The sequence below is a fragment of the Acanthochromis polyacanthus genome, chromosome 13 (genome assembly GCF_021347895.1).
Source record: "Acanthochromis polyacanthus isolate Apoly-LR-REF ecotype Palm Island chromosome 13, KAUST_Apoly_ChrSc, whole genome shotgun sequence".
NCBI classification, from domain to species: Eukaryota; Metazoa; Chordata; class Actinopteri; family Pomacentridae; genus Acanthochromis; species Acanthochromis polyacanthus.
Window position 1 is genome coordinate 4,858,073 of NC_067125.1, and position 23,007 is coordinate 4,881,079.

Here is a 23,007-nt window from a genome sequence, read left to right on the forward strand (position 1 = left end):
TTTTGGCAGATTGATGGCTTCATTTAAGGCCAGGCATGAAAACATGAGTCCAGTACAGATGGAAGTGACAGGAAGACATACTAATCATTCTTCAAAATAAAACCAGGAGCAAACTACACCGGAAATAAAACGTTCTTTTTCTTTCTGTGCGGCCCTGTACTGGTCTACTTTGGCCCTAAAGAACTCAGGATGATTCAACGTTTATTACATCAGTTTAGGCGTAAAAGTTTCTCACCTGAGAACTTGAAGGCTTCGTAGAAACGAGAGAAGAGCAGAGGCCACTTGTGTCGAGCGAAGTCCACAACTTCCTCCTTCACCTTCTGAACGTCGAACCTCTTCTGGGTGTAGATGCCCTGAACAGACCCGCAGACGTTAGTACAGCACAGTGGTCCAACCCACAAAAACAAACTGTTTTACACAACTTCTCTGGTATTTTATGATCTGGATTTTAGCGGCAGAGTGATCTGACCCACAGCACAGTGTTCCAGTGAACGTTAGACCATTCTGGAAAACAAAACTTTGAACCCATTTTTCTCTAAAACTACAGAAAGTGGGTCAGACCATTCGGCTTCCAAACCCTTTAAATGATGTGTGGGAAGAAGGAAAGAAATGTAAGACGCATTGGTGGCAGATATTTCCTCTGAGATAAACCAAAGTGCTGCTGATGTTTACATGCCAGGTTTTGACCTTAGTGACTGAAGATAACTGGAAAGTCTTCGGCCTTACAGGTATTTGACACATAAACTAAACTACTGGATGGTTTAAAATTACAACCTGAAGAAGACTTCACAGTAAAAGCCATCGTTTAAATGCAGTAATGTGTGAACAAAATTTACATCCAACATCTGCAGAGACACTTCACTGAAAACACAAAATGCCAAATTGCTGTTGGCACTAAAACACCAACATCTGCAGGATTTGTTCTCTGAGGACCGTGAATTTCAAGGCAACCCATCCAGTCATTCTGTAGTTATTCTGTTACAGTCTCCTCCTCTGATCTCTGATGCACCTTTTTGTGGGCAGCCATGATGAAATGAGCCCACTTCTCCACCGTCTTGGAGCTGCTGATCTCCCTGTCTGGGATGTAGGAGGGGATGAGGCTCAGCAGACGCTCCAGGAGGATCTCTGAACCGTAATCTACGTAGTACTGCTGGGAGGCCAGTTCAGCCAGATCATCCTGAGACAGACAGACACCAGGAAGTTAGTCTGTCATCATACAGTAAGAGCTCAAAATCAGCTCAGAGTAGATTCCTCTCAGATTGAACCAACTTGTGCAGGCTTAATTCTAAGTAACATGACACTTAACATGACTCCCCAAAGAGAAACTAAACTACATCTTATAGTTTTATATACTGACAGAAAAAGCAGCTCTTCTATTCTACAGCTGAGATTTTGACTGCAACTTACAGAAATAATTCAACATTTTTGGGAAATACACTTTGTGTGTTTGTTCTCTTGCCGGGAATGAGATTGATCGGTGCAAAAACGATGAATCTTCAGACGTTTCCAGTTTGAGTGCTGAGCTAAACTAACCAGCTGTTGGTTCCAGACATGAAGAAAGTTGAGAGTAAAAAAAAAAACTGGCATTTCCCAACATGTCAAACTATTCCTTTACACTGAAGAACAAAGAGGTGTGAGTCACCCTGTCGCAGCGGTATTCTCCAAACTTCACCCCCCTGACGGTCTGCTGGTAGATGAGGTTGGTGGCCACCTGGTCCTCACTGGGGTTGTGCCAAGGAGTGAAGATCTCCTTCCTGAAGAACAGCCTCCAGGGGGCGTTCCTCTCCTGGGCGCCCTGCTCCTTGGCGTACTGCTCGCACTGCGACACGGCGTCCATGACGTGGTCGTTACCGCTGCCTAAAGACGAAACCTTTAGGAGCAGATCACAGGTGACGACATTATTCTCTCCTTCCTCAGTAAATGAATGAATGAAAATGAAAAAAAGAACAGGGAATGTCACCTGAGCTCCTTACAAACTATGACACTAACAAAGTTCAAGACAAAGCAGGTTACAGCGCCCCTCTGTGGTCTTCAGTGGAATAAATCAGTAAAACCAGAGCAGGGCTCAGTGCTACTTACACTTTTTAAAATAAATAACATTCACCCAACAGTAGGGCTGGACCCGAATATCCGAATATTCGTTTGCTACGGCGGTATCTGGATATTAATTTTGGTATCCGAATATTCGCACGCCCCCCCATCGGACATTACCGGGTGGAACAAATATGCAGCGTTACTGTCTTTCCTCCGCCTTCGGCCCACATCGGCTCATCCCGTCCTGTGATCACATAAACATAAACACATATGTCGATGTGATCACGCCCTCCTCCCCCAGATAAAAATATTCGGAGCTCGTCTCTTCCCTTCGCCTTCCGCCCACTTCGGCTCATCCCGTCGTGTTCGGCACATCTCAGCTCATCCATTCATGTTTCTTTCCACCACCTGAATGTCCGGGTTGCTGCAGACTCTGACGTCACGCTTCACTTCGTTGCATAAACACAAGACAAGATGCTGAAGACCTCCACTCTTTGGGAATTCTTCCGTTTAACTGAAGACAAAACGAAGGCAAAATTTGGACCCAGGAGACCAGACGAAGGGATCCGAATATTCGGACCATCTCCACCACAAGCCACCACTCCCCAGACGTTACGGGGCAGAACGAATATTCGGATAGTCGTCTTTAATAGGGCCCGAATATTCGGAGGCCAGAAACCAGTATTCGGGCCAGGCCCAGCTCACACTATTATTTTTTCCCACCAACTATTAACAAGCACACAGAAATAAATGTGAAAACAAATTTGGCACAATAAAGACCAAGTTTTGGATCACATCACAATAAGAAAAACACATTTCTGACCATAAAGGGACTCTCTTCTGTCTGAGCACCAGTTGTGTTCATTCTCACTTGTTTCATACATAAATTTAATAATATTTGTGAGACTTTTTTCCTAATTCTTGCGTGTGTGTCTGATCGAATATTGCATAAATGTGTGTAAAATATTTCTGATTTTTTTTCTATTCTGAATCTGTTTTGACTCCTTGAATCCTGATTGCACATCTATAAGTGTGTTAAAGTTTTAAACGCAGATTTCCGTGTGTTCTTGCTCCCACCTTGTCGAACAGAGCGATGTAGAGCGAGAAGCCGAAGCGATCTCGGAGGTTGATTTTGTCCGACAGGGCGTTGGAGAGCTCCTTGGCCGTGGTGGCCGAGTCGGTCAGCAGCGTTTTGGTCGTTCCGTCCATGAACGTCACCGGCAGCATGATGGGCTTCTTCGACTTGGTGGCCTGGAGGTTGAATTCACAACTTTAGTCCTCTTGGTTTCCAGCTAAAAAGCCTGTTGTTCGATTAATCATGTGTGTGTTTGTACCTGCAGCTCCAGCCATGACGGAGGTTGTGTTCTCGTCCCGTTGACGAATGTTCGCCTCAGCCTTTCTTCACAGTACGGAGCGTAACCTGGAGGTCCGCTGCTGATGAAGTTCCTCAGGTACTGCAATCAAGAAAAATTAAGTTCCATGCACACACACACAAAAAATGTGATTCCTACAGTGGAGTCGGTACAAATTTAACAGACCTTCACGAATTTGTCCGACGGGGCGAAGCAGCCGACACACAGCGAGATGAGGATCCAGCCTCGAGCGTGAGAACTTTTAGACGGGTTCTGACTCAGCTGCTTACAGATCTGACAGTAGATCTCATCTCTAAAGGTCAGAAACATCAACGAGAACATACCAGTTTTATAAAAACAGCAAAGAAGTGACTTTTTTATCTCGTACGTACACCACTGTTCAAAAGTTTGGGGTCACTTAGAAATGTCCTTATTTTTGAAAGAAAAGCATTATTTTTTTCAATGAAGATAACTTGAAATGAATGATAGATCCAGTGTAGACATTGTTAATGTGCTACATGACTATTCTATCTGTAAACAACTGATTTTTAATGGAATATCTCCATAGGGGTACAGAGGAACATTTCCAGCAACCATCACTCCTGTGTTCTAATGCTACATTGTGTTAGCTAGTGGTGCTGAAAGGCTTATTGATGATCAGAAAACCCTTTTGCTTTGTACTTTTGAACAGACAAACAGCTAAATAATTCAGTTGACTTTTGTATCATTACCTCAGTGTTGGTCTGAGGATGCCGTTGCCGATGATGAAGTGAAGTTTCTCCAGGTTGGACGTGGGCCGGTCCTCCAGCATGCTGTTGCCGTGGAGACCGTACTCGCCATCATTGAGGCGCTTGGTGACCTGAAACGCATCAAAACACGACTTTTTAAGTTCTGCAGAAACGAGGCGAGTCTATGTGACCTCCGACCTTCCCTCACCTCCTCAGTGATCTTGGACTTCTTCTTCAGCGTGAGCGACACCAGCTTGTGTCGGACGCTGTTCTTCTTGTGGCCGTCAGAGTGAGGCGTCTGAGGCAGAACGAGACAAAGAAATGACTCACTGAGAACACTACAGTTGTTCAATAAAAGTCAGTTTGATGTCTCATATATTATGAAACTATTTACTTTGGCTCCTTTTATCTACATTTCCTCTTATAGCCATAATTTATAATCTACATAAATATCTGTTGTTCCTACATAATCTCTTTAAGTCCCACCAAGTTCAGTACAGATGTTACTAAAAATACTTTCCAGAAACAAAGATGCATAAAAATACTGTGCAGGTATGTAAAGACAGATGTTGGTGATGTCGATGTCACAAACTGTTAATAAAACACGAGGCAGTCCTAATTAGGTAATTTCCAGAATTTGAAGAGATGGATGCTACAGTCAAAACCCCACATTTAACACTGAGATTAAAACATTTCAGGAGCACTAAAGTGTCCTGAAGGCTTAAAGTAAGGTAATAACAATATAATGTGAAAAATAAACAGCATGGAATACATGCAGTAGAAAGTCTATAATGTACTAAATAAACTAAATGACTTGTCTATGTCCAGGAGGCAAAAGAAAAAAAACGTGCGTATGTAAAATCTCAATATAACTAGATGTATAAACTGAAACGGCTCTAATAAATATCATCTATGTGGTGGTTCAGTCCAGCTTTTTGTCCAACATCAGCATCTTAGAAGGTACCTGGACCGTCTCCTTCATCCTAATGCTGTCAAGTCGTCACCAGATGTCACTTTAGGTGTTTTTGCAGTAAATTATATTTGACCTGTTTAACCCTTTGATGCACAGCATGGGTCAAATCAGACCCATATTCAATGGAATATTGGTCTCTTTTGACCCATGTCGTGCATCAAAGGGTTAATAGTCATGTTAAAATGTTTCTTTTCTTCTGTAACGTAGATGATATGTTTTATGTGTTTTCCTTATATTAGTCTTCATTTTAAAAGAAGGTTTCAAATGATTTATTTTAAGATGAGACTAAAAACATACAGCTCTAAAGTGGTTGGCCTCGTGGTGATGCGAGAAGAAAGGTGGTGATCGTCTGTGGATGAAAGTGGACTGTGTCTCATCACAGATAAGTAAACCACCGACAGCAGCAGAGCAGCTCAACCTGATCATTTATAAATGCTAAACTCCTCACCTCTCCTTCCCCCTGCAGCGCCTGCAGCTCTCTCTTGTAGGTTTTCTTCCCCAGAGTCTCGTAGATCTTGGTCATGACGGGGATCTTCTCGCTGCCGTCGCTGATGGCTGTGTGGTATTTAGGCTCTGGTAGATCTCCCATGAACCTCAGCACAGTGATCCACACGGCCAGAGCAGCCTGAGGGGAGATGGATTCATTTATCAGGAGGAATGTTGCTGCTCCTGCTGGTTAACACTTTGCTGCTAACGTTCCAGATGTTGCTCTGAGTCATTCAGACTGTCTGCCTTTAGGAACAAGTTCAACAAAACTGGAACTTTCAGGGTTCTAAAATGCAGCTGATTGGTCAGAAAGATTCATCTGGACGTGATGCAATAAAACTGGTTTGAGTTTTGTGATTTTACACTTAATTGCAATAAAATAATTCTGGAATACAACAGAATCAATCCAGTACAGTCCAGGAGAGCCGCAAGGAATAATCGATTCATTGTTTACATGTCAGCAATCAAATAAATCATCAGCTCCTCTGATAATCTAGGAGTTTGAGTAATAAAAAAATAAAGAAAACTCTAAATAGTCTGACAGAATCTGCCAAAATCTGAATATTTTCTGGTGTCTTTCCTCCTTGATGACAGTAAACTGAATATGTTTGTGATTTGGACTCAACAAGAAACTGATCAGACCAAACTAATCGATTAATGAAGAAAAATATAATAAACAGATGAACTGATAGTGGAAATGCAGCTCTATAGTCCAGCTTCATTCTTTAAATTTGTCTCCATAAAATCATACAAGGTGAATGATTAATATGCAGATGTTAGCTGCAGAAATCTACCACTGGCATCCGCTAAATTAATTCTGCTGCAGCTTTGACTCAAATCTTAGAAACAACGATCTCTGGAGACATTTTCAAGTAAATACTACAGGAAATAACAGATTTAGGTTAAACAAATGCAGCTTAAACCAAAGTTTCTTCAGACAGAGAAGATTTTGTTGAAGAAAAATAATTTAACTCCGGTTTAAACCCGACAGAGCAGCGAATGAAGGATGTGTCACGTTGTTTTTATCAAAGACTGAACACAATTATTGGAGCTCTGATGGCTCATCTCTTTACATTTTCAGTGCAAAAACCTGCTTAAGCTGTGCTGAACATCAAAACAACAGAAGTGTGACCATCAGTGTGAAGCCGGTTCCTCAGAGTCGACCTACCAGCTGATCTCCCTCGTCGTCGTGGAACAGCAGCGGCTGTTTGAGCGGCCGGCGGGCGTAGGTGTGAGTCGTGGTTCCCTGGAAGTACGTGGCGGCGAACTTGGCGAACTTGTACTCCGATAAATCCTCCTCGTCGTCGTCCTCAGGCAGAGGAAGAGCTTCGTCCAGGTCCTCCTCCTCCAGCTCATGATGAGTTCGCTCCAGGTCCTGCAGAGGAGGAAGAACTTCAGCCTCTCCTGGTAGCTAAAAAACCTCCAACCTGGAGAGTTTTGAATGTTTGAAATCCTCCAAGTGATGAGATGAAGCTCTGAACACCCCAAGCTTAAAGATGCCTGTCAGTTCTATTTATTAAGTTACACAAAGAGCTTCACAGAACAAAAATATCAATAAAAACACCCTCTAAGTCCACCCACAAACATTATGTTCTAATGGAAGGACTCAATAAAACAAATAGTTAGAAAACACTGTCAGAAATAAACACAACAAGGATCAGCTTCAATTTATAAAAGCAAAATAAGACAATAATAAAAAGTGAAGTGAGAACAGACATAATGTAGACTGAAATGTATTGAAATAAATGTAAAAAAAATAAAATTAGTTTTTAAATCAGAAGATCTGGATAAAAGCAAATCTAATAAATAGTTATGACCAAGAGAATTAAGTGCTTAATGAACCAAAAAAGGATCATAAAATTAATTAAAAAAACAGAGATTTTTATGTATCTAATGTCAGAATAATATCATGAACTTGTTAAAGAAATAAAGTTACTGAATCCATCTGATCCATCACATTAATTTATTCACAACATTTAACTGGAGACGCTTCTTTTCCCTCTTTGTCACAAAGTTTCCTTTTCTTATTTTGAGGTTTCTGTTAATATGCAGTGAAACAAACAAACTGAATTCATTTCACAGCTTTTCATCCTATTTTACGGCCAACCAAAAGCATACAGCTTTTAGTTTGAAGGGTTCTTTTGGCTTATCTGCAAGTACAAAACTGTACAGATGATAGAATTTAGTGTTTTTTGCTTTCAACATTTCATCTAATTTGATAACTGGTTTAGGGCTGGACCCGGATATCCAAATATTCGTTCGCTACAGTGGTATCTGGATATTAATTTTGGTATCCGAATATTCACGCCTGGATAATATTCGGAGCTCGTCTCTTCGCCTTCGGCTCATTTCGGCTCATCCATTCGTGTTTCTTACCTCCACCCGAATGGCCGGGTGGCTGCCAACTCTGACGTCACGCTTTACTTTGTTGCATAAACACAAGACAAGATGCTGAAGACCTCCACTGTTTGGGAATTCTTCAGTTTAACTGAAGACAAAACGAAGGCAAAATTTGGACCCAGGAGACCAGACGAATGGATCCGAATATTCAGGCCGTCTCTGCCACAAGCCCCGCCCCTCATCAGACGTTACAGGGCAGAACTAATATTCGGATATTCGTCTTTAATGGGACCCTGAATATCCGGAGACCAGAAACCAGTATTCGGGCCAGCCCCAAACTGCTTTCTCACCTCAAAGCCAGCGGGAGCCTGTCCCTCCTGACCGGGGAAGGAGCTGGTTGTTCCCAGGAAGCCGAACATTTTATCCACCATGTCGGAGTCGTTGACGGGCTCCAGTCGAGCCTTCTCCATCTGCTCCACCATCTCCTTCTTCCTCCGAGCCTCCTCCTTCTCCTTCTTCTCCCGCTCAGCGTCCTCCTTGGCCAGCTGGGCCAGACGCTCCTGGAAAACAAACACCACGTTAGTTTGGACACAGGAACTTAATAAGGACACCGGCTCCTTCTGCCTGCTGGACCAGTTTAACTTTAACAAGATCAGAAAAGTGTTTCTCAGGTTCACACACATAACCAGCTGTATGTTCACTTAAAGACAGATCACACACTCAGATGAGCTGTAAGAACTTATTTAATGTGAATCTGAGAATAGTCCCAATATCAATGAAAGTCGGACAGAAAAGAATTTAATACAACACATTAAACTGGATTTTGAAATCATATAATATACCTTTTTTCTTTTTCCATCGACCTGCTCTTTGAACTATAAGAACTAGTAAAGGTAAAAGTCACCAACAATCAGATCATGTGACCTACTTCTCCCATAATTGTGGGTTCTGCATCAATGACAAAATTCAGGGTTTTATCTTCTATAGTTCCTCATATTTTGTTGTTCAAACAGCCTCAAATTTGACTGAAAAAAAACCTGTGGGTTATAAAAAAATAATATTTCTCTAAAATAATCACTTTTGTAACCTTTCATTTTAAATATCCGTTTTTTATGATTAAAACGAGTCAGAATCAAATCAAAGTCAGTCGAGCAGAAGGAACCCGCTGATCTGAGATGAAAGAAGAAGTCTGAAATGTTTTCAGGTCAGAACATCTCACCTGGTGTTTACGTTCAGCCTCAGCCTTCGCTCTCTTCGCTGACATCTGGTTCCTCAGTTTGGCTTCTTCAGCCAAACGCATCTTCTCAGCCTCCAGCCTCCGATGGTACTAAAGTTAAAAAAAAACCTTCAACTGGCTACCAAAACAACCCACAGCTCAGGGTAATATCTCTGATCAGTTCAAAGCACCAGTACTACATACAAGCACAAATTTAAGGCACTTTGAGTCTTTTCCTTTCATTTTCAGGCAGTTAAAGACTAAATAATTCAAAATGAGTCTCACATGAAGCAACTCCAACAGTAAAATCCTGCTTTTACTTCAAACAGAGTAATAATAACAGAATGATCCAACATACAGCAGCCACAGGGGACATTTTTATGGATTCATTTTTGCATTTTATGCTTAGGTACTTTTTTTATTACTGGCTTTTAGTTCAGTAATATTTCCAGATGTTTTATGCCTCTGCAGCCAAAAGGGCCTGAATATAATGATGCAGAAAAATAGTAACAATCTGAAGGAATTAAGTAACTACTAGAATAAAGAAAAGCAAAAGAATTAGACAATGAAAAATGAAAAGTACAGAAAATCAGCAAACAATTAAAGAAGCTGCAAAAATAAGACACTAAAGGAGACTCATTTGAAATTTTAGAGCAAAAACTATTATTGTTATTAAGTCCTTGTTTAAAGTAAAAATATGTGTTTTGCAGAGTTAATATATAATATTATGGGATTACAAAGCTGATGTGTAAATATGTTTAGAAGCATTTTAATGCTGTGGCTCAGCTCATTTCTAAAACCGTTCAGTCTGTCACAGTGTGGGTTCATTTCACAAACTGATGACTTTAAAACATCTTCATCTCCTTAGTAAATAAATATATTGCTATAAGATGATAATATTACCCAGTGAGAAGCTGTGGGAAAGAAGGGGGCTTCCTTCCTGCTGCTCTTGGACAGAAACACGCCGTTCTCCTTGTCTGCTGAGCGTACGTACCTCTGCTTTCAGCCTCTTGTAGAGCCGGCGTGCGATCATTCCTCTGGTGTAGGCCTGGATGCTGATGACGGCCCACAGCCGGTGTCTGAACGCCCGGCGCACCAGGAAGCCTCGGCAGCGGCCCTGGAAGCCCGTGATTCGCTGACGGGCGACGTGATACGACGCACACAACTTCCTGGAACGAACCAGAGCCTGAAGGCGAGAGAAGCCGGCTCGCATCTGGAGAGGCAGGAGGAGAAGAAGGAGGAGGAGAAGGAGGAGGAGAAGAAGGAGGAGGAGAAGGAGGAGGAGAAGAAGGAGGAGGAGAAGAAGGAGGAAGAGGAGGAGGAGGAGGAGGAGAAGGAGAAGAAGAAGGAGGAAGAGAAGAAGGAGGAGAAGAAGAAGGAGGAGAAGAAGGAGGAGGAGAAGGAGGAGGAGGAGAAGGAGGAGGAGAAGAAGGAGGAGGAGAAGAAGGAGGAAGAGGAGGAGGAGGAGGAGGAGAAGGAGAAGAAGAAGGAGGAAGAGAAGAAGGAGGAGGAGAAGAAGGAGGAGAAGAAGGAGGAGGAAGAGGAGGAGGAGGGAGGAGAAGGAGAAGAAGAAGGAGGAAGAGAAGAAGGAGGAGGAGAAGAAGGAGGAGAAGAAGGAGGAGGAGGAGAAGAAGGAGGAGAAGAAGGAGGAGGAGAAGAAGGAGGAGGAGAAGGAGGAGGAGAAGAGGAGGAGGAGGAGGAGGAGGAGGAGAAGAAGGAGGAGGAGAAGAAGGAGGAGAAGAAGGAGGAAAAGAAGGAGGTGGTCGAGGAGGAGGAGGAGGAGGAGGAGAAGAAGGAGGAGGAGAGAAGGAGGAGGAGAAGAAGGAGGAGAGAAGAAGGAGGAGGAGAAGAAGGAGGAGAAGAAGAAGGAGGAGGAGGAGGAGGAGGAGAAGAAGGAGGAGGAGAAGAAGGAGGAGAAGAAGGAGGAGGAGGAGAAGGAGGAGGAGAAGAAGGAGGAGGAGAAGAAGGAGGAAAAGAAGGAGGAGGAGAAGAAGGAGGAGAAGAAGAAGGAGGAGGAGAAGGAGGAGGAGAAGAAGGAGGAGGAGGAGGAGGAGGAGGAGAAGAAGGAGGAGGAGAAGAAGGAGGAGAAGAAGGAGGAAAAGAAGGAGGTGGTCGAGGAGGAGGAGGAGGAGGAGGAGAAGAAGGAGGAGGAGAAGAAGGAGGAGAAGAAGAAGGAGGAGGAGAAGAAGGAGGAGAAGAAGAAGGAGGGAGGAGGAGGAGGAGAAGAAGGAGGAGGAGAAGAAGAAGGAGGAGAAGAAGGAGGAGGAGAAGAAGGAGGAGAAGAAGAAGGAGGAGGAGAAGGAGGAGGAGGAGGAGGAAGAGGAGAAGAAGGAGGAGGAGAAGAAGGAGGAGGAGAAGGGAGGAGAAGAAGGAGGAAAAGAAGGAGGTGGTCGAGGAGGAGGAGGAGGAGGAGGAGAAGAAGGAGGAGGAGAAGAAGGAGGAGAAGAAGAAGGAGGAGGAGAAGAAGGAGGAGAAGAAGAAGGAGGAGGAGGAGGAGGAGGAGAAGAAGGAGGAGGAGAAGAAGAAGGAGGAGAAGAAGGAGGAGGAGAAGAAGGAGGAGAAGAAGAAGGAGGAGGAGAAGGAGGAGGAGGAGAAGGAGGAGGAGAAGAAGGAGGAGGAGAAGAAGGAGGAGAAGAAGAAGGAGGAGGAGAAGGAGGAGGAGAAGAAGAAGGAGGAGGAGGAGGAGGAGGAGAAGAAGGAGGAGGAGAAGAAGAAGGAGGAGAAGAAGGAGGAGGAGAAGAAGGAGGAGAAGAAGAAGGAGGAGGAGAAGGAGGAGGAGAAGAAGAAGGAGGAGGAGGAGGAGGAGGAGAAGAAGGAGGAGGAGAAGAAGGAGGAGGAGAAGGAGGAGGAGAAGGAGGAGGAGAAGAAGGAGGAGGAGAAGAAGGAGGAAAAGAAGGAGGTGGTCGAGGAGGAGGAGGAGGAGGAGGAGAAGAAGGAGGAGGAGAAGAAGAAAAAGAGCTAAAGGCTTCAAGTCTGTCTGTTTTTATCTAAATAAGTTCATAAAACCGATGCTGCTCACGGCTCCGTAGTTCTTCCTGCACTGGTATCCTCTCCACGTCTTCTGGATCAACACTGCCGACTTCCTCATCTTCAGGAAGTTGGATCTGAAAGAAGGAAGTTTAGAAGAATCTGAAACTAATCTGTATGATCGGCTCGCTTTTACCTAAAACTTCACAGTCTGACCAACAGGTTTAGGTAGACTTCATCCTGTTTTCCACTTTCATCAAAGCATTCACGTCAGAACTTAAACATCACTGCTGTTCCACTTCTGCTTCATGAGCATACGTACCTCTCCCTTGAGCCTCTTGACATATTGAACTGTTCTCTTTGTGTTTTTAGCTCCTACCTGTCTTTGAACCCTCGAACCACCTTCTGGATGAGGATGACCTTGTCTGTGATGGCTTTGTCCCTCTCAATCTCCAGCAGCATGTCGTGGTGATCCTGGACAGAAAGACGGAAAACTAAAGAACCAGCACCACGCAGAACGATTTTAATTCCAGCTCCGGTTCAGTTTCCAGCCACAGCAGCAGCTCAACCATAACACAGCGCTGGTTTGAGCTAAATGCTAACAGAATGCTAACACGGTCCCATCATAAGTTTTGGTAAAGCAACGTCTCCCACAGAAACAGCAGAAAACAAAGCCAGAACAAACCAGTGTAATGTGTGCAGCAAGTTAACTTTTTCACATAATTAAATGAAGATTTAGATAAATTTAATATAAAGAAAAAAATGTAAAATCCAACAAAAAGAGCTTACAACAAATTAGCTCAAATAAAATAATAATTAAAAGGAAAGAAAAATATATATCTGTCCAGCTAGACATTTTTAAATTCCAATTTTAAATCAGATAAAACACAATTAATTGATGAAAAATATAACAAATAAAAGTCATACTGGACTGTGTTGGATAATAAACCCACAAATGTCAACAATTAACGCACTAAAGTCAGACTGTTTGATTCTCCTGTCGTCCTGTGGTTAAATTGACCCGTTTTAAAGTTTGAAAATGTGGAAAAAAATACATTTTCCACAGTGAAACTTCTGAAGTCCACATTTTCAACATTTTTGGGAAATATTTGAACATTTTTTGGTGGAAAAAAGAAATATTACAAATGTTTCTTAAGAACAATTACCCAAAAAAATCAACTAAAATCCAGTGAAATTATGTGAATGTTCTTACAGAAAATATTAGAAGTTTTACTGATATATATGTAATCACTTTAGATATTTATAGGATTTTTTGGAAGATTTTTACTCATTTTTTGAAAATATTTACAAGACTTTTCTTGCCAAATTTGGGGATTTTTTAAAATAAAACTTTTAAGGAATTATTGGAATTTTCCTCCTGAAGGTTTTACAAATCTTCAGAAATTTGGGGAACTTTGTTGCTGAATTTTTAGATTTTTTTCAGACACGGAAACAATAATTCTGGTGAAAATACTTGAGGAAATACTGCCGGTAAATAATATATGTATATAAACTAAAAAGCAAGCAGAAGAAGGTGATAAAACCTTTACTCAGCGTTCCCTCTTCTCAAATCTTTCTGAACACATTTTACTCATAGCTGCAGAAGTCAGCCTGCTGGGGGCGCTGCAGCAAACATCGGTGTGTTTTAATCTCTTGGAATGAACCCTGAACTGCTGATCTGACCAACAGGAGCTGCAGTTTCAGCTAAAAAAAATGAATATCTGCTTTCCTAAAGTGAACTTGTGAAGTCCAGAAATTCAAAGTTGTTCAGCAGCGTCTTCCTCCTCCAGGCTTCAACCTGACAGCTTTCCACAAACGAAGAGAAAAAGCTAAAACTTCTTGTTTTTCCTGCAGCGATCTGTCCGTCTGCGTCCTGTGGAGGAAGTGTGGCCGCTGCTCTGTTCACCTCCTGAACTTCCTGCTTCCTGCTGAGCTTCCTGATGGACGGACCGCTGAAGAACGACAGGCTGAGTCCACAGAGCTGTGAGAAAACTCATTCACTGATAAACACGAAGCGTCACATCTAAAACTAATGTGAATGTTAAGGATTCATTCGGCTTCTGGAACAATCTGAAAACTCAAACTGTTCTGGAGAAAAAAGAATCCGAGGAGCATCTTCCTCTAGAATCTACACCGTCATTAATCATGTGATCAGATGAGCAGATTTTACACATTTTTCTTGCAGTTTAAAGCCTCGGGTGAGAAGAATCCACTTCTATTGTTTTAAAAATCTTCTTTTCTGGCATTAAAACTGAACTGAGTCGCCGCATTAGATCGACCTTTCTGGTGGTTTTTATTGGTGAAAGATTTAAACTTTTAGGGTTTAATACAATATTTATAGCTGTAAAAATCAACTTCTTGATCTAAAACTTAGATTCAACCAGGTGAATAACAGGTAACTTTAGTTCCAGTAAGCTAAACAAACTGCACTTTAATTCCACAAATCTACTGGATTTTGTTCCAGAAAACCCTGATCTATAATTTTTAGTTTGTGTTTTTTTTTTTAAAGCTTAAACGTTCAAAGATGAAGATGAAATAAGAAGAGAGAACATGGAGGAAACTGTTTCTGTTCACTGTAAGAACCTACAACAGGACAAAATAAAAGACTGAAATCCAATAACAAGTTAGAATATTGGAGTTTAGAGTCTGTTTTGTTATTTAAGGTGAGATTAAATCTGAAAAATCCACATTTTAGAGACTAAACAGACCTCAGTATCACAAAGATTAGAGCTGACACTCTACAGTTTATTCATCTGGTGAGACGAGGTGAACTTTGTTTTAATGCTGAGACTAAATGGAAACTGTTGACAGTTTCATTTAGTTTCAGTAGAAAATGGACGGACGTTCTGGTTTTCTTGTCGGCATATTTTGATTCCGAAGTGTCCCTTTTTTTTTGTTGTTTTCTAACAGTAAAATCGTCGTGTTGTCCGCTACATGCTGTAAACAAACACCTGATGAGACTTTAAACTACTGCAAGAGAAATAAAACTTTTTAATTCATCTCAACATAAAAACACAAAGAGCACTAATGTTTTGTTTAAAGGTGTGGAGTCAGATCAGCTCCGTCATCAGAAAGGGAAAGTTTAGACAGGAGACGTTCTGCAGGACAAAACAAACAGATAAAACCAGCAGCGTCGCCATGGAAACCAGCCAACAGACCAACATGTGACCTCACAAAACATTATTATTAAAAACACACACATCAGTCCAGATGTGACGGGAAACAAGCTCAGCACTGGAAGAACCGGTTCATCAGTCTAAAGGTTCATTACAGTCAGTCGTCCAGCTGTTCACCGGGAAAAACAAAGTTCTAACGAGCTAATCAGGCGGCAGCATGAAGCACAAAAAGATCTTCAGCAGGAAGTGGATCTGAGTCCGTTCATATTCAATAAAAACATTTTCCTCAATAATAAACACTCTGTTTAGAATAAAAATATAAAACCAGTCCAGTCTAATCTTATTCTGCTTCCTGCACCAGCGGCTGCAAACAGCTGTTTTCTCTACAAGCAGGTCAGAAAATGTGTTCTAGTTGACCCGTTTGTTCTTAATTCTGACACCAAACATCAAGTTCCTGTCAGAACCACCAGACCAAAAACTAGAAACCAGATCACTCATTATCTAAAGATGTTCCACCAACATGAAGACGAGTTCAGAGGTCTGGAGCATCAACGCCAACAAACAAACAAACAAACAAACAGAAATCATCACATCAGAATCCTCCAGAAGCTCCAACTCTCTCAGAGTCTTTCTCATATTTGTCCGGTTGGTTTGATGTTTGGAAACGAGCCGTGAAGATCATAAAGACGTTTAAAAAAATGAAGGATTTTCTTCCACTGAAACGTCATGTTTACAAAGTAGAATTAAAAAGACGACATGAATGAAATCTTTAGTAAACCTCTGATCGTTTCCTCTCCATCAGCCCTAAAACTGTACTCTACTGCGGGTTCACCTTGAGGAAGATTTTGGTTTTTCCCATCTGCCAGTCGTCGTCTCTGCCAGAACAGCCTCAGCGATCCTCTGACACGTTCCCCTCAGATCCTCCTAAACAACAAACAACAGCAAAGACGGATAAATTAACACGAAGCACATTTATAAGTGCAGTATTTACAGACATTAAGCAGGACTACAGACTCTGTATTTAGATAGAGCAGTGATGAAACCAGCAGGTCAACAACAACGAACGCTTTATGTTTCTTTAGACGTTTGTTACAGAACAAGAAACTATTTAGAAGATTTAGTTTTTCCATAAATCAGATCAGAAATAAAAATAATGCTGCTTTTATTTTCCGTTCCACTTTGACCTGAAGAGGAAACAGAAACGGATCCAAAAAACTTTCATCTGCAGCAAGTTTTAGTTTGAAGAAATCAGAATTTAGGGTTTAAAAATCTACTTCAAGACAGACTGGTGACCTGTCCAGGGTGTCCCCTGCCTTCGCCCGAGTCAGCTGGGATAGGCTCCAGCACCCCCCGCGGACCCTAGTGAGGATAAAGCGGTGTATAGAGGATGGATGGAAATCTACTTCAAGAACCAAAAAAAAAGGAAGGAAGGAAGGAAAGAAAGGAGGAAGAAAGAAAGAAAGAAAGAAGGAAAGGAAGAAGGAAAGAAAGAAAGAAGGAAAAAAGGAAAGAAAGAAAGAAAGAAGGAAGGAAGGATGGAAGGAAGGAAAGAAAGAAGAAAGAAAGAAGGAAAAAGAAGGAAAGAAAGAAAGAAGGAAGGAAGGAAGAACGGAAGGAAAGAAAGAAAGAAAGAAAGAAGAAAGGAAGGAAGAAGGAAGAAAGAAAGAAGAAAGAAAGAAGGACAAAGGAAAGAAGAAAGAATGAAGGAAGGAAAGAAAGAAAGAAAGAATGAAGGAAAGAAAGAATGAAGGAAAGAAAGAAAGAATGAAGGAAGGAAAGAAAGAAAGAATGAAGGAAAGAAAGAAAGAAGGAAAAAAGAAGGAAAGAAAGAAAGAAAGAAGGAAGGAAGGATGGAAGGAAGGAAAGAAAGAAAGAAAGAAGGAAAAAAGAAGGAAAGAAAGAAAGAAGGAAGGAAGGAAGAACGGAAGGAAGGAAAGAAGAAAGAAAGAAAGGAAGGAAGAAGGAAAGAAAGAAGAAAGAAGAAAAGAAAGAAGGAACAAAGGAAAGAAAGAAAGAATGAAGGAAGGAAAGAAAGAAAGAAAGAATGAAGGAAAGAAAGAATGAAGGAAAGAAAGAAAGAAGGAAAGAAAGAAAGAAGGAAGGAAGGACGGAAGGAAGGAAAGAAAGAAAGGAAGGAAGGAAGGACGGAAGGAAGGACAGAAAGAAGAAAGGAAGGAAGAAGGAAAGAAAGAAAGAAAGAAAGAAAGAAAGAAGGAAAGAAAGAAAGGAAGGAAGAAGGAAAGAAAGAAAGAAAGAAAGAAGGAAGGAAAGAAAGAAAGAATGAAGGAAAGAAAGAAGGAAGGAAAGAAAGAAAGAATGAAGGAAAGAAAGAAGGAAGGAAAGAAAGAAAGAATGAAGGAAAGAAAGAATGAAGGAAAGAAAGAAAGAAGGAAAGGAAGAAGGAAAGAAAGAAAGAAAGAAGGAAAGAAAGAAAGAAAGAAAGAAGGAAGGACGGAAGGAAAGAAAGAAAGGAAGGAAGGAAGAAAGAAAAAGAATGAAGGAAGGAAAGAAAGAAAGAAAAAAGGGGACACTGGAACTTTTAACTACTATAAATATTTTATATGAAAACCTACAACATGAATCTATTTTTGGGTTCAACGTTTAACTAATGAGGAAAATGATCAAAGTCAAAGTTCGTCTGCTTTCAGAAACGACAACACGTCCTCAGAGTGGAAATAAACAACACTAAAACTTCTTTAAATCCCTCCTTAAACTCACTTCTAGCTTTAGCTTTGCTGTTCTATTCTGTGTTTATTTTACGTTTTCTCTTGGTTTCATTTCAGCTTCAGTTCTTTGGTGGAACGTCGTCTTTAATTCTTCATTTCTAACTTTTGTCTTCATCTCGTTAATTACTCTCATTTCTACTCTTTACTGCCGCCGTGTTTGTTCTGTGAATGTTACTCTTGTTGTTGTTGTTTACCTGTTTGTACGCCGGTTTGACTCCCGGCATCAGAACTCTGTAGCGATCCACAAACTCTACGAAGGTGTAACGGATCGGATAGCCGGCTCTACGGATCCGGATCGTCTCCATCATCCCAGAATACCTCAGCTGACGCACACACAGCTCCCTGTCAAACAACTACACACAGAAATAAACAAACAAACATCAGAGTCAACGTTCAGATTACCAGGAACCAACCCTTCTACTTTCATTTATTATTTTGTTAAATCTCACTGCTGATTTATCTTCTGTCATCTGGAAAATATTTCACTTGTTTTCATGAAGTTTTTCTAGATTTTCTCTGGATTATTAACAAAATAATGTTTGCAGTATGTTTGTCTTCATTTATCTGGTTAAAAAAATGGAAAGTCTGAAAGTTTCACGATGAAAAATGACAGAAACTGGACTTTATTAGAAAATGATGCTATTTATTGTGGAGGAAAATTTAGTGTTTAATTGGATCCATTTTATTCTGAAAACTCAAATTAGAGACACAAGAAAAGAAAGAAAGAAAGAAAGAAGAAAACAAGAAAGAAAGAAAGAAGAAAACAAGAAAGAGAAAGAAAGAAAGAAGAAAACAAGAAAGAAAGAAAGAAAGAAGAAACAAGAAAGAAAGAACTTAGTTAAATAAAGGTTAAAAAACACATAAAAGTATCTGAATTTAAACTAAAAACTTGATTTCTTGGTTTAAATCCTGAAACGGTCTCTGATCGTTAACATCACTTCAGGACTTCTTATTAACTGGGGCAGAATAAAGTGTGTTTAATGAGTTTTAATGTTGTTTTCTGCAACATATCAACTAATAACTGATGATCCAACTCCTTTAAACTGTCTCTGTGTGTTAAATTACCTCAGATCTGTTTTCAGACGTGTTATTTAACTATAAAACACAATAAATGAACAAAACTAAGAAATGTTTCCTCCAACTGGTTTCCGAGTCTGTCTGTTTAGTTTTACATTCTGAGACACATTTTTCGCTGAATCCCTTAAAACCCTCATCTATCGTGTGTCTATGGGAGCAGACAGAAGCAGAGACTCACCATGGGCTTCTTGTACTCGTTGGGTTTGATGCATCGAACGAAGAACGGCTGACAGACGCTCAGAGTTCTCATCAGCAGCTCCAGAGATCTTTTAAACTGACTGCTGAGAGTCGGAGAGCGTTTCCTGGTTTCTGCCCCCTGAAAACACACACAAAACACACACACACACACAGTTAAACAGCAGAGAAAGTTTCAGGGTCACAATGACGATTCGTTTGTTCTTCCTGAGTTCTACAGCAAACCTTTTTCCTCTTTCTCTACATGTAAAAGTGTTTTCTTGGCTTCATACTTACAATATAATTACAGTATACAGAGTCAAACAGAGGCTACTGCTATCAATTAAATGATTAAAAATCCACCGGTAGCTACATGTGAAGGAAAAAATACAAACGTTTCTCTGCTTCAGCTCAGTGAATGTGATCGTATTTTTCTTCATGAAATACAGTAAACTGATTATTTCTGTTCTGACGCTGCAGTTTCATGCTTTATAAACCTGTAATCAGAGCAGAAAATGTGTCAAATAAAGAAATATCATCACATAGCTGACTGAAAGTTCACCTGCAGCTAATTTTAGAGAAAAACAACAAACATTAGCTTCTAAAATACCAGGATATATTGCTTATCTTCATTAAATAAAACAGCATTTTTGGGCTGACACTGCAGCTTCACACTTTAAATAGCATACACAGAGGAAACGCCTGAGTCAAAGGTAAATTATGTGACTGAAAACTCACCTGCAGCTGTTCTCAGAGCAAAAGAATGACAAATCTCTGCAAAAAACAGCTTCTAAAATGTGACCATTTTCATAATAAGCTGCTTATTTTGGGAAATTAGAAGGTTGGTTCAATAAAACAATGAATCTGTCAGGTTGTGGGAAAATATTAGAGGATTTTCTCATATGTTTCCACATTGTTTAAAACTAATTTATTAATCTAGACTCAAGGTCAGGTTAACTGGAGACGAAATTAACATTTAAGGCGGCTCCATTTTCAGCTTTTTAAAAAAAAGAAAGAACCAGAGATCATTAAAATAATAATCAAAAACACTATGGTAGCATCTGGAAAAGGCTTTATGATTTATATCAAGTATAAAAACACAATAAATATTCGGTCAAAGTGTTTTTCTTACCAGGAGTGGAAGCTTGATATGGGAGAGTTAGCTAGCATAAGCTCCGTGACGCTCTAGCCTAGCTTAGCACAGATGCTACAATAAAAGCAGCTTGCCAAACTCATCGAAGCTGCCTTATTTACGCTATGAGTGTGTGCGTTTAATACACGCAGAGCTACAAACAATAGCATAAAGTTTGATTTGTTTACAAAGTCTTGCATGAATAAAATTTGACTTACTGATTCATGAAACATTAACAGAATAATATACTGATAACACTATTGATTAAAGAAACTAAATAAATATAAATGGACTTGATCAATTTGATCATTTAAAATTATGTGTTTGTTGTAGTTCCTTCTTGTGGCCTCTAGAGGGAACTAAGCACTTATTAGTTTTGTTTACAGCATTAATGCTTTTTAAAAACTGATATTTATGAAACCAAAGAGCATATAAATGTTGGATTGATGGTGTAGCTTTTTGACAACATTAGAAGCAATAAATATCAGGTTTGTTATGAAAAAATATTCAGAACTACAGACGAAAGACATTCATGATCCTGATGTAACAATAAATGTGACAAAGATGTTAATAAAACATGACAGAGATGGAAAACGATAAAGAGGTGAATGGATGGAGGTTTGTTTGTTTTGTGGCTGATGGGATGCATTTTATTGTTACCTTGGGAGGAGCTGACGCAGACGAAGCTACAGAACAGTCAGCAGAGAAACCACACAGAGACTGGAGAGAAGCAACACACTGACATGCAGGAAGCACACAAACAAACAAACACAGAAAGAGGGAAGACAAAGAAAACACTGATGTCACCTGAGAAACATGCGAGTTAAAGAGTAAAAACCAGCAGAAGAAGAAGAAAAAAGCTGGAGGTGGTTTTATTCTCAGTTTAATCTCTGAAGAACTCTGATCTCTTTCAGTCGTTCTGTTCATTTTTATATTATTTAGAGCAGCTCTAAAGTGTTGATTGGCAAAGAAAACACCATGTTGATGCCCAAATTTCTTAATTTTGGAATTGTGAAAAGTTGTTCTGCTGTAAATTTTGAATCTCCCTCAGGATTAATAAAGTATCTATCTATCTATCTATCTATCTATCTATCTATCTATCTATCTATCTACTGGACCCAGATTACAGCTTCAGTAATTTAAAGGAGCATCACATTACATGAAAATGATAAGCAGAATCAAATAAGGATCTAGATATCAACCTAGTAGATCAGAGTGTGGTTTGACACATAAACCATTCAGATTGAGCTGTTTGTTGAACAGTGTGATTGGATTTGTCCTCTCCTTGTGCAGCAACACTCTGCTCCCAGAGCTCCTGCAACACTTCCTTTAAACGCCTCCTGAAGGTTTAGTTCTGTCAAACAACATCTGTGATAAATACATCTCCTAAATCGCATTAAAACAGAAACTCCTCGACTAAGAAATGAAGCACAGGTTTCCAGATCTGGAAGGTAGACGGTGGTGACTGTGTTGCTGTGGCCAAAACAGTCCCAGAACTTTTAGATCGCGCCTCATATTAAAGAGACGTCTGTTAAACTGCAATCAAGGTTGATTTTTATACTTTCTGTTATGACTTTTTGTTCCACTAAGGTTTGATATGTGGAAAACTTTTACAGTGCCAAGAAAAATTAGTTTTATTTCAGTGGCATCAGAGTGAGCACAGACTGAGCAGGAACTAGTGGGCGGGGCCTACAGGGGAAACACTACTGCACATGTGTAGTGAGACACACAACCAGGAAGTTAGAAAACTGCTTCCTTGTCCTCCATACATGCATGTGTGATGAGAGAGAGAGAGTGTGTGTGTGTGTGTGTGTGTGTGTGTGTGTGTGTGTGTGTGTGTGTGTGTGTGTGTGTGTGTGTCCGTTACCATGGCGACGTCGGCCTGGAAGATTTGCTTGATGAACTTGTTCTTGGAGGAGTGAACCAGCTGGATGATGTCGCCGTATAAAGTGTCTCGATTCTTCTCCAGGAAACCTTCAACAAAAACAGTTTTACATCAAGAACGCAGTAAATAAACCAGCGGTGGAGAGTAACTGAGTAACAGTAAAAATGAAGATTAACTAAAAGTCCAGAAAATTCTATCAGTTTGTGGATGAAACCTTTGTTTTTATTCTTCTCTAGTTAACCATTCCTTGAAACACTAAACTCGTAAAACTTTATATACAGTTAATTAAAAGGTTGTTGAGATCATCAATAACAACATTTTACTGTAGAACAGGTTCTTTTATATGATACTTTTGTTAATAATGTTCATATATTACCACCTAAATACAATTTTGCAAACAGGACATTAGTTGTAATGAATTATATGTACAAACATGATGCTGCCACCACCATGCTTCCCATCATGAGCTACAGTTTAGCTCTGATCTCTTCTCAAATTCCTGTTTTATAGCTGCACTGATAAAACATTCTGACATTCTTTAATGCGCCACCAATATAAATTTTTTGCAAGCAGGACATTAGTTCTAATGACGTATAAGAACAAACTACAGACGTTTGGTGTCAATAACAAGAAAAAACTCTAAAATAATCAAGTAATTTCACAAATAAACAGTCTGAACTGTTCCTCTGAGCCACACGAACAATAAAACCAGAAGGAAACACATAAATGTCTTTGACCGTATAAACACTAACAGGAATATTTTAATTTCCACCGACTGCAGGCTTAAATGACGCGTTTTAA

At 40.3% G+C, this 23,007-nt stretch overlaps 1 protein-coding gene across 1 annotated transcript in view; it reads right to left on the reverse strand.

The window, feature by feature from the left end:
• Positions 1-23,007, reverse strand: part of myo7aa (myosin VIIAa) — a 53,128-nt gene that overhangs the window by 14,433 nt on the left and 15,688 nt on the right. The window contains 20 exon segments of the mRNA XM_051958238.1: positions 236-353; positions 1,010-1,177; positions 1,643-1,870; positions 3,112-3,285; positions 3,369-3,488; positions 3,573-3,699; positions 4,118-4,245; positions 4,323-4,412; positions 5,536-5,712; positions 6,742-6,948; positions 8,264-8,473; positions 9,133-9,240; positions 10,124-10,342; positions 12,149-12,233; positions 12,476-12,570; positions 16,045-16,091; positions 16,094-16,136; positions 18,133-18,291; positions 19,194-19,331; positions 22,189-22,295. Coding sequence (XP_051814198.1) covers positions 236-353; positions 1,010-1,177; positions 1,643-1,870; positions 3,112-3,285; positions 3,369-3,488; positions 3,573-3,699; positions 4,118-4,245; positions 4,323-4,412; positions 5,536-5,712; positions 6,742-6,948; positions 8,264-8,473; positions 9,133-9,240; positions 10,124-10,342; positions 12,149-12,233; positions 12,476-12,570; positions 16,045-16,091; positions 16,094-16,136; positions 18,133-18,291; positions 19,194-19,331; positions 22,189-22,295 — 2,748 coding nt within the window.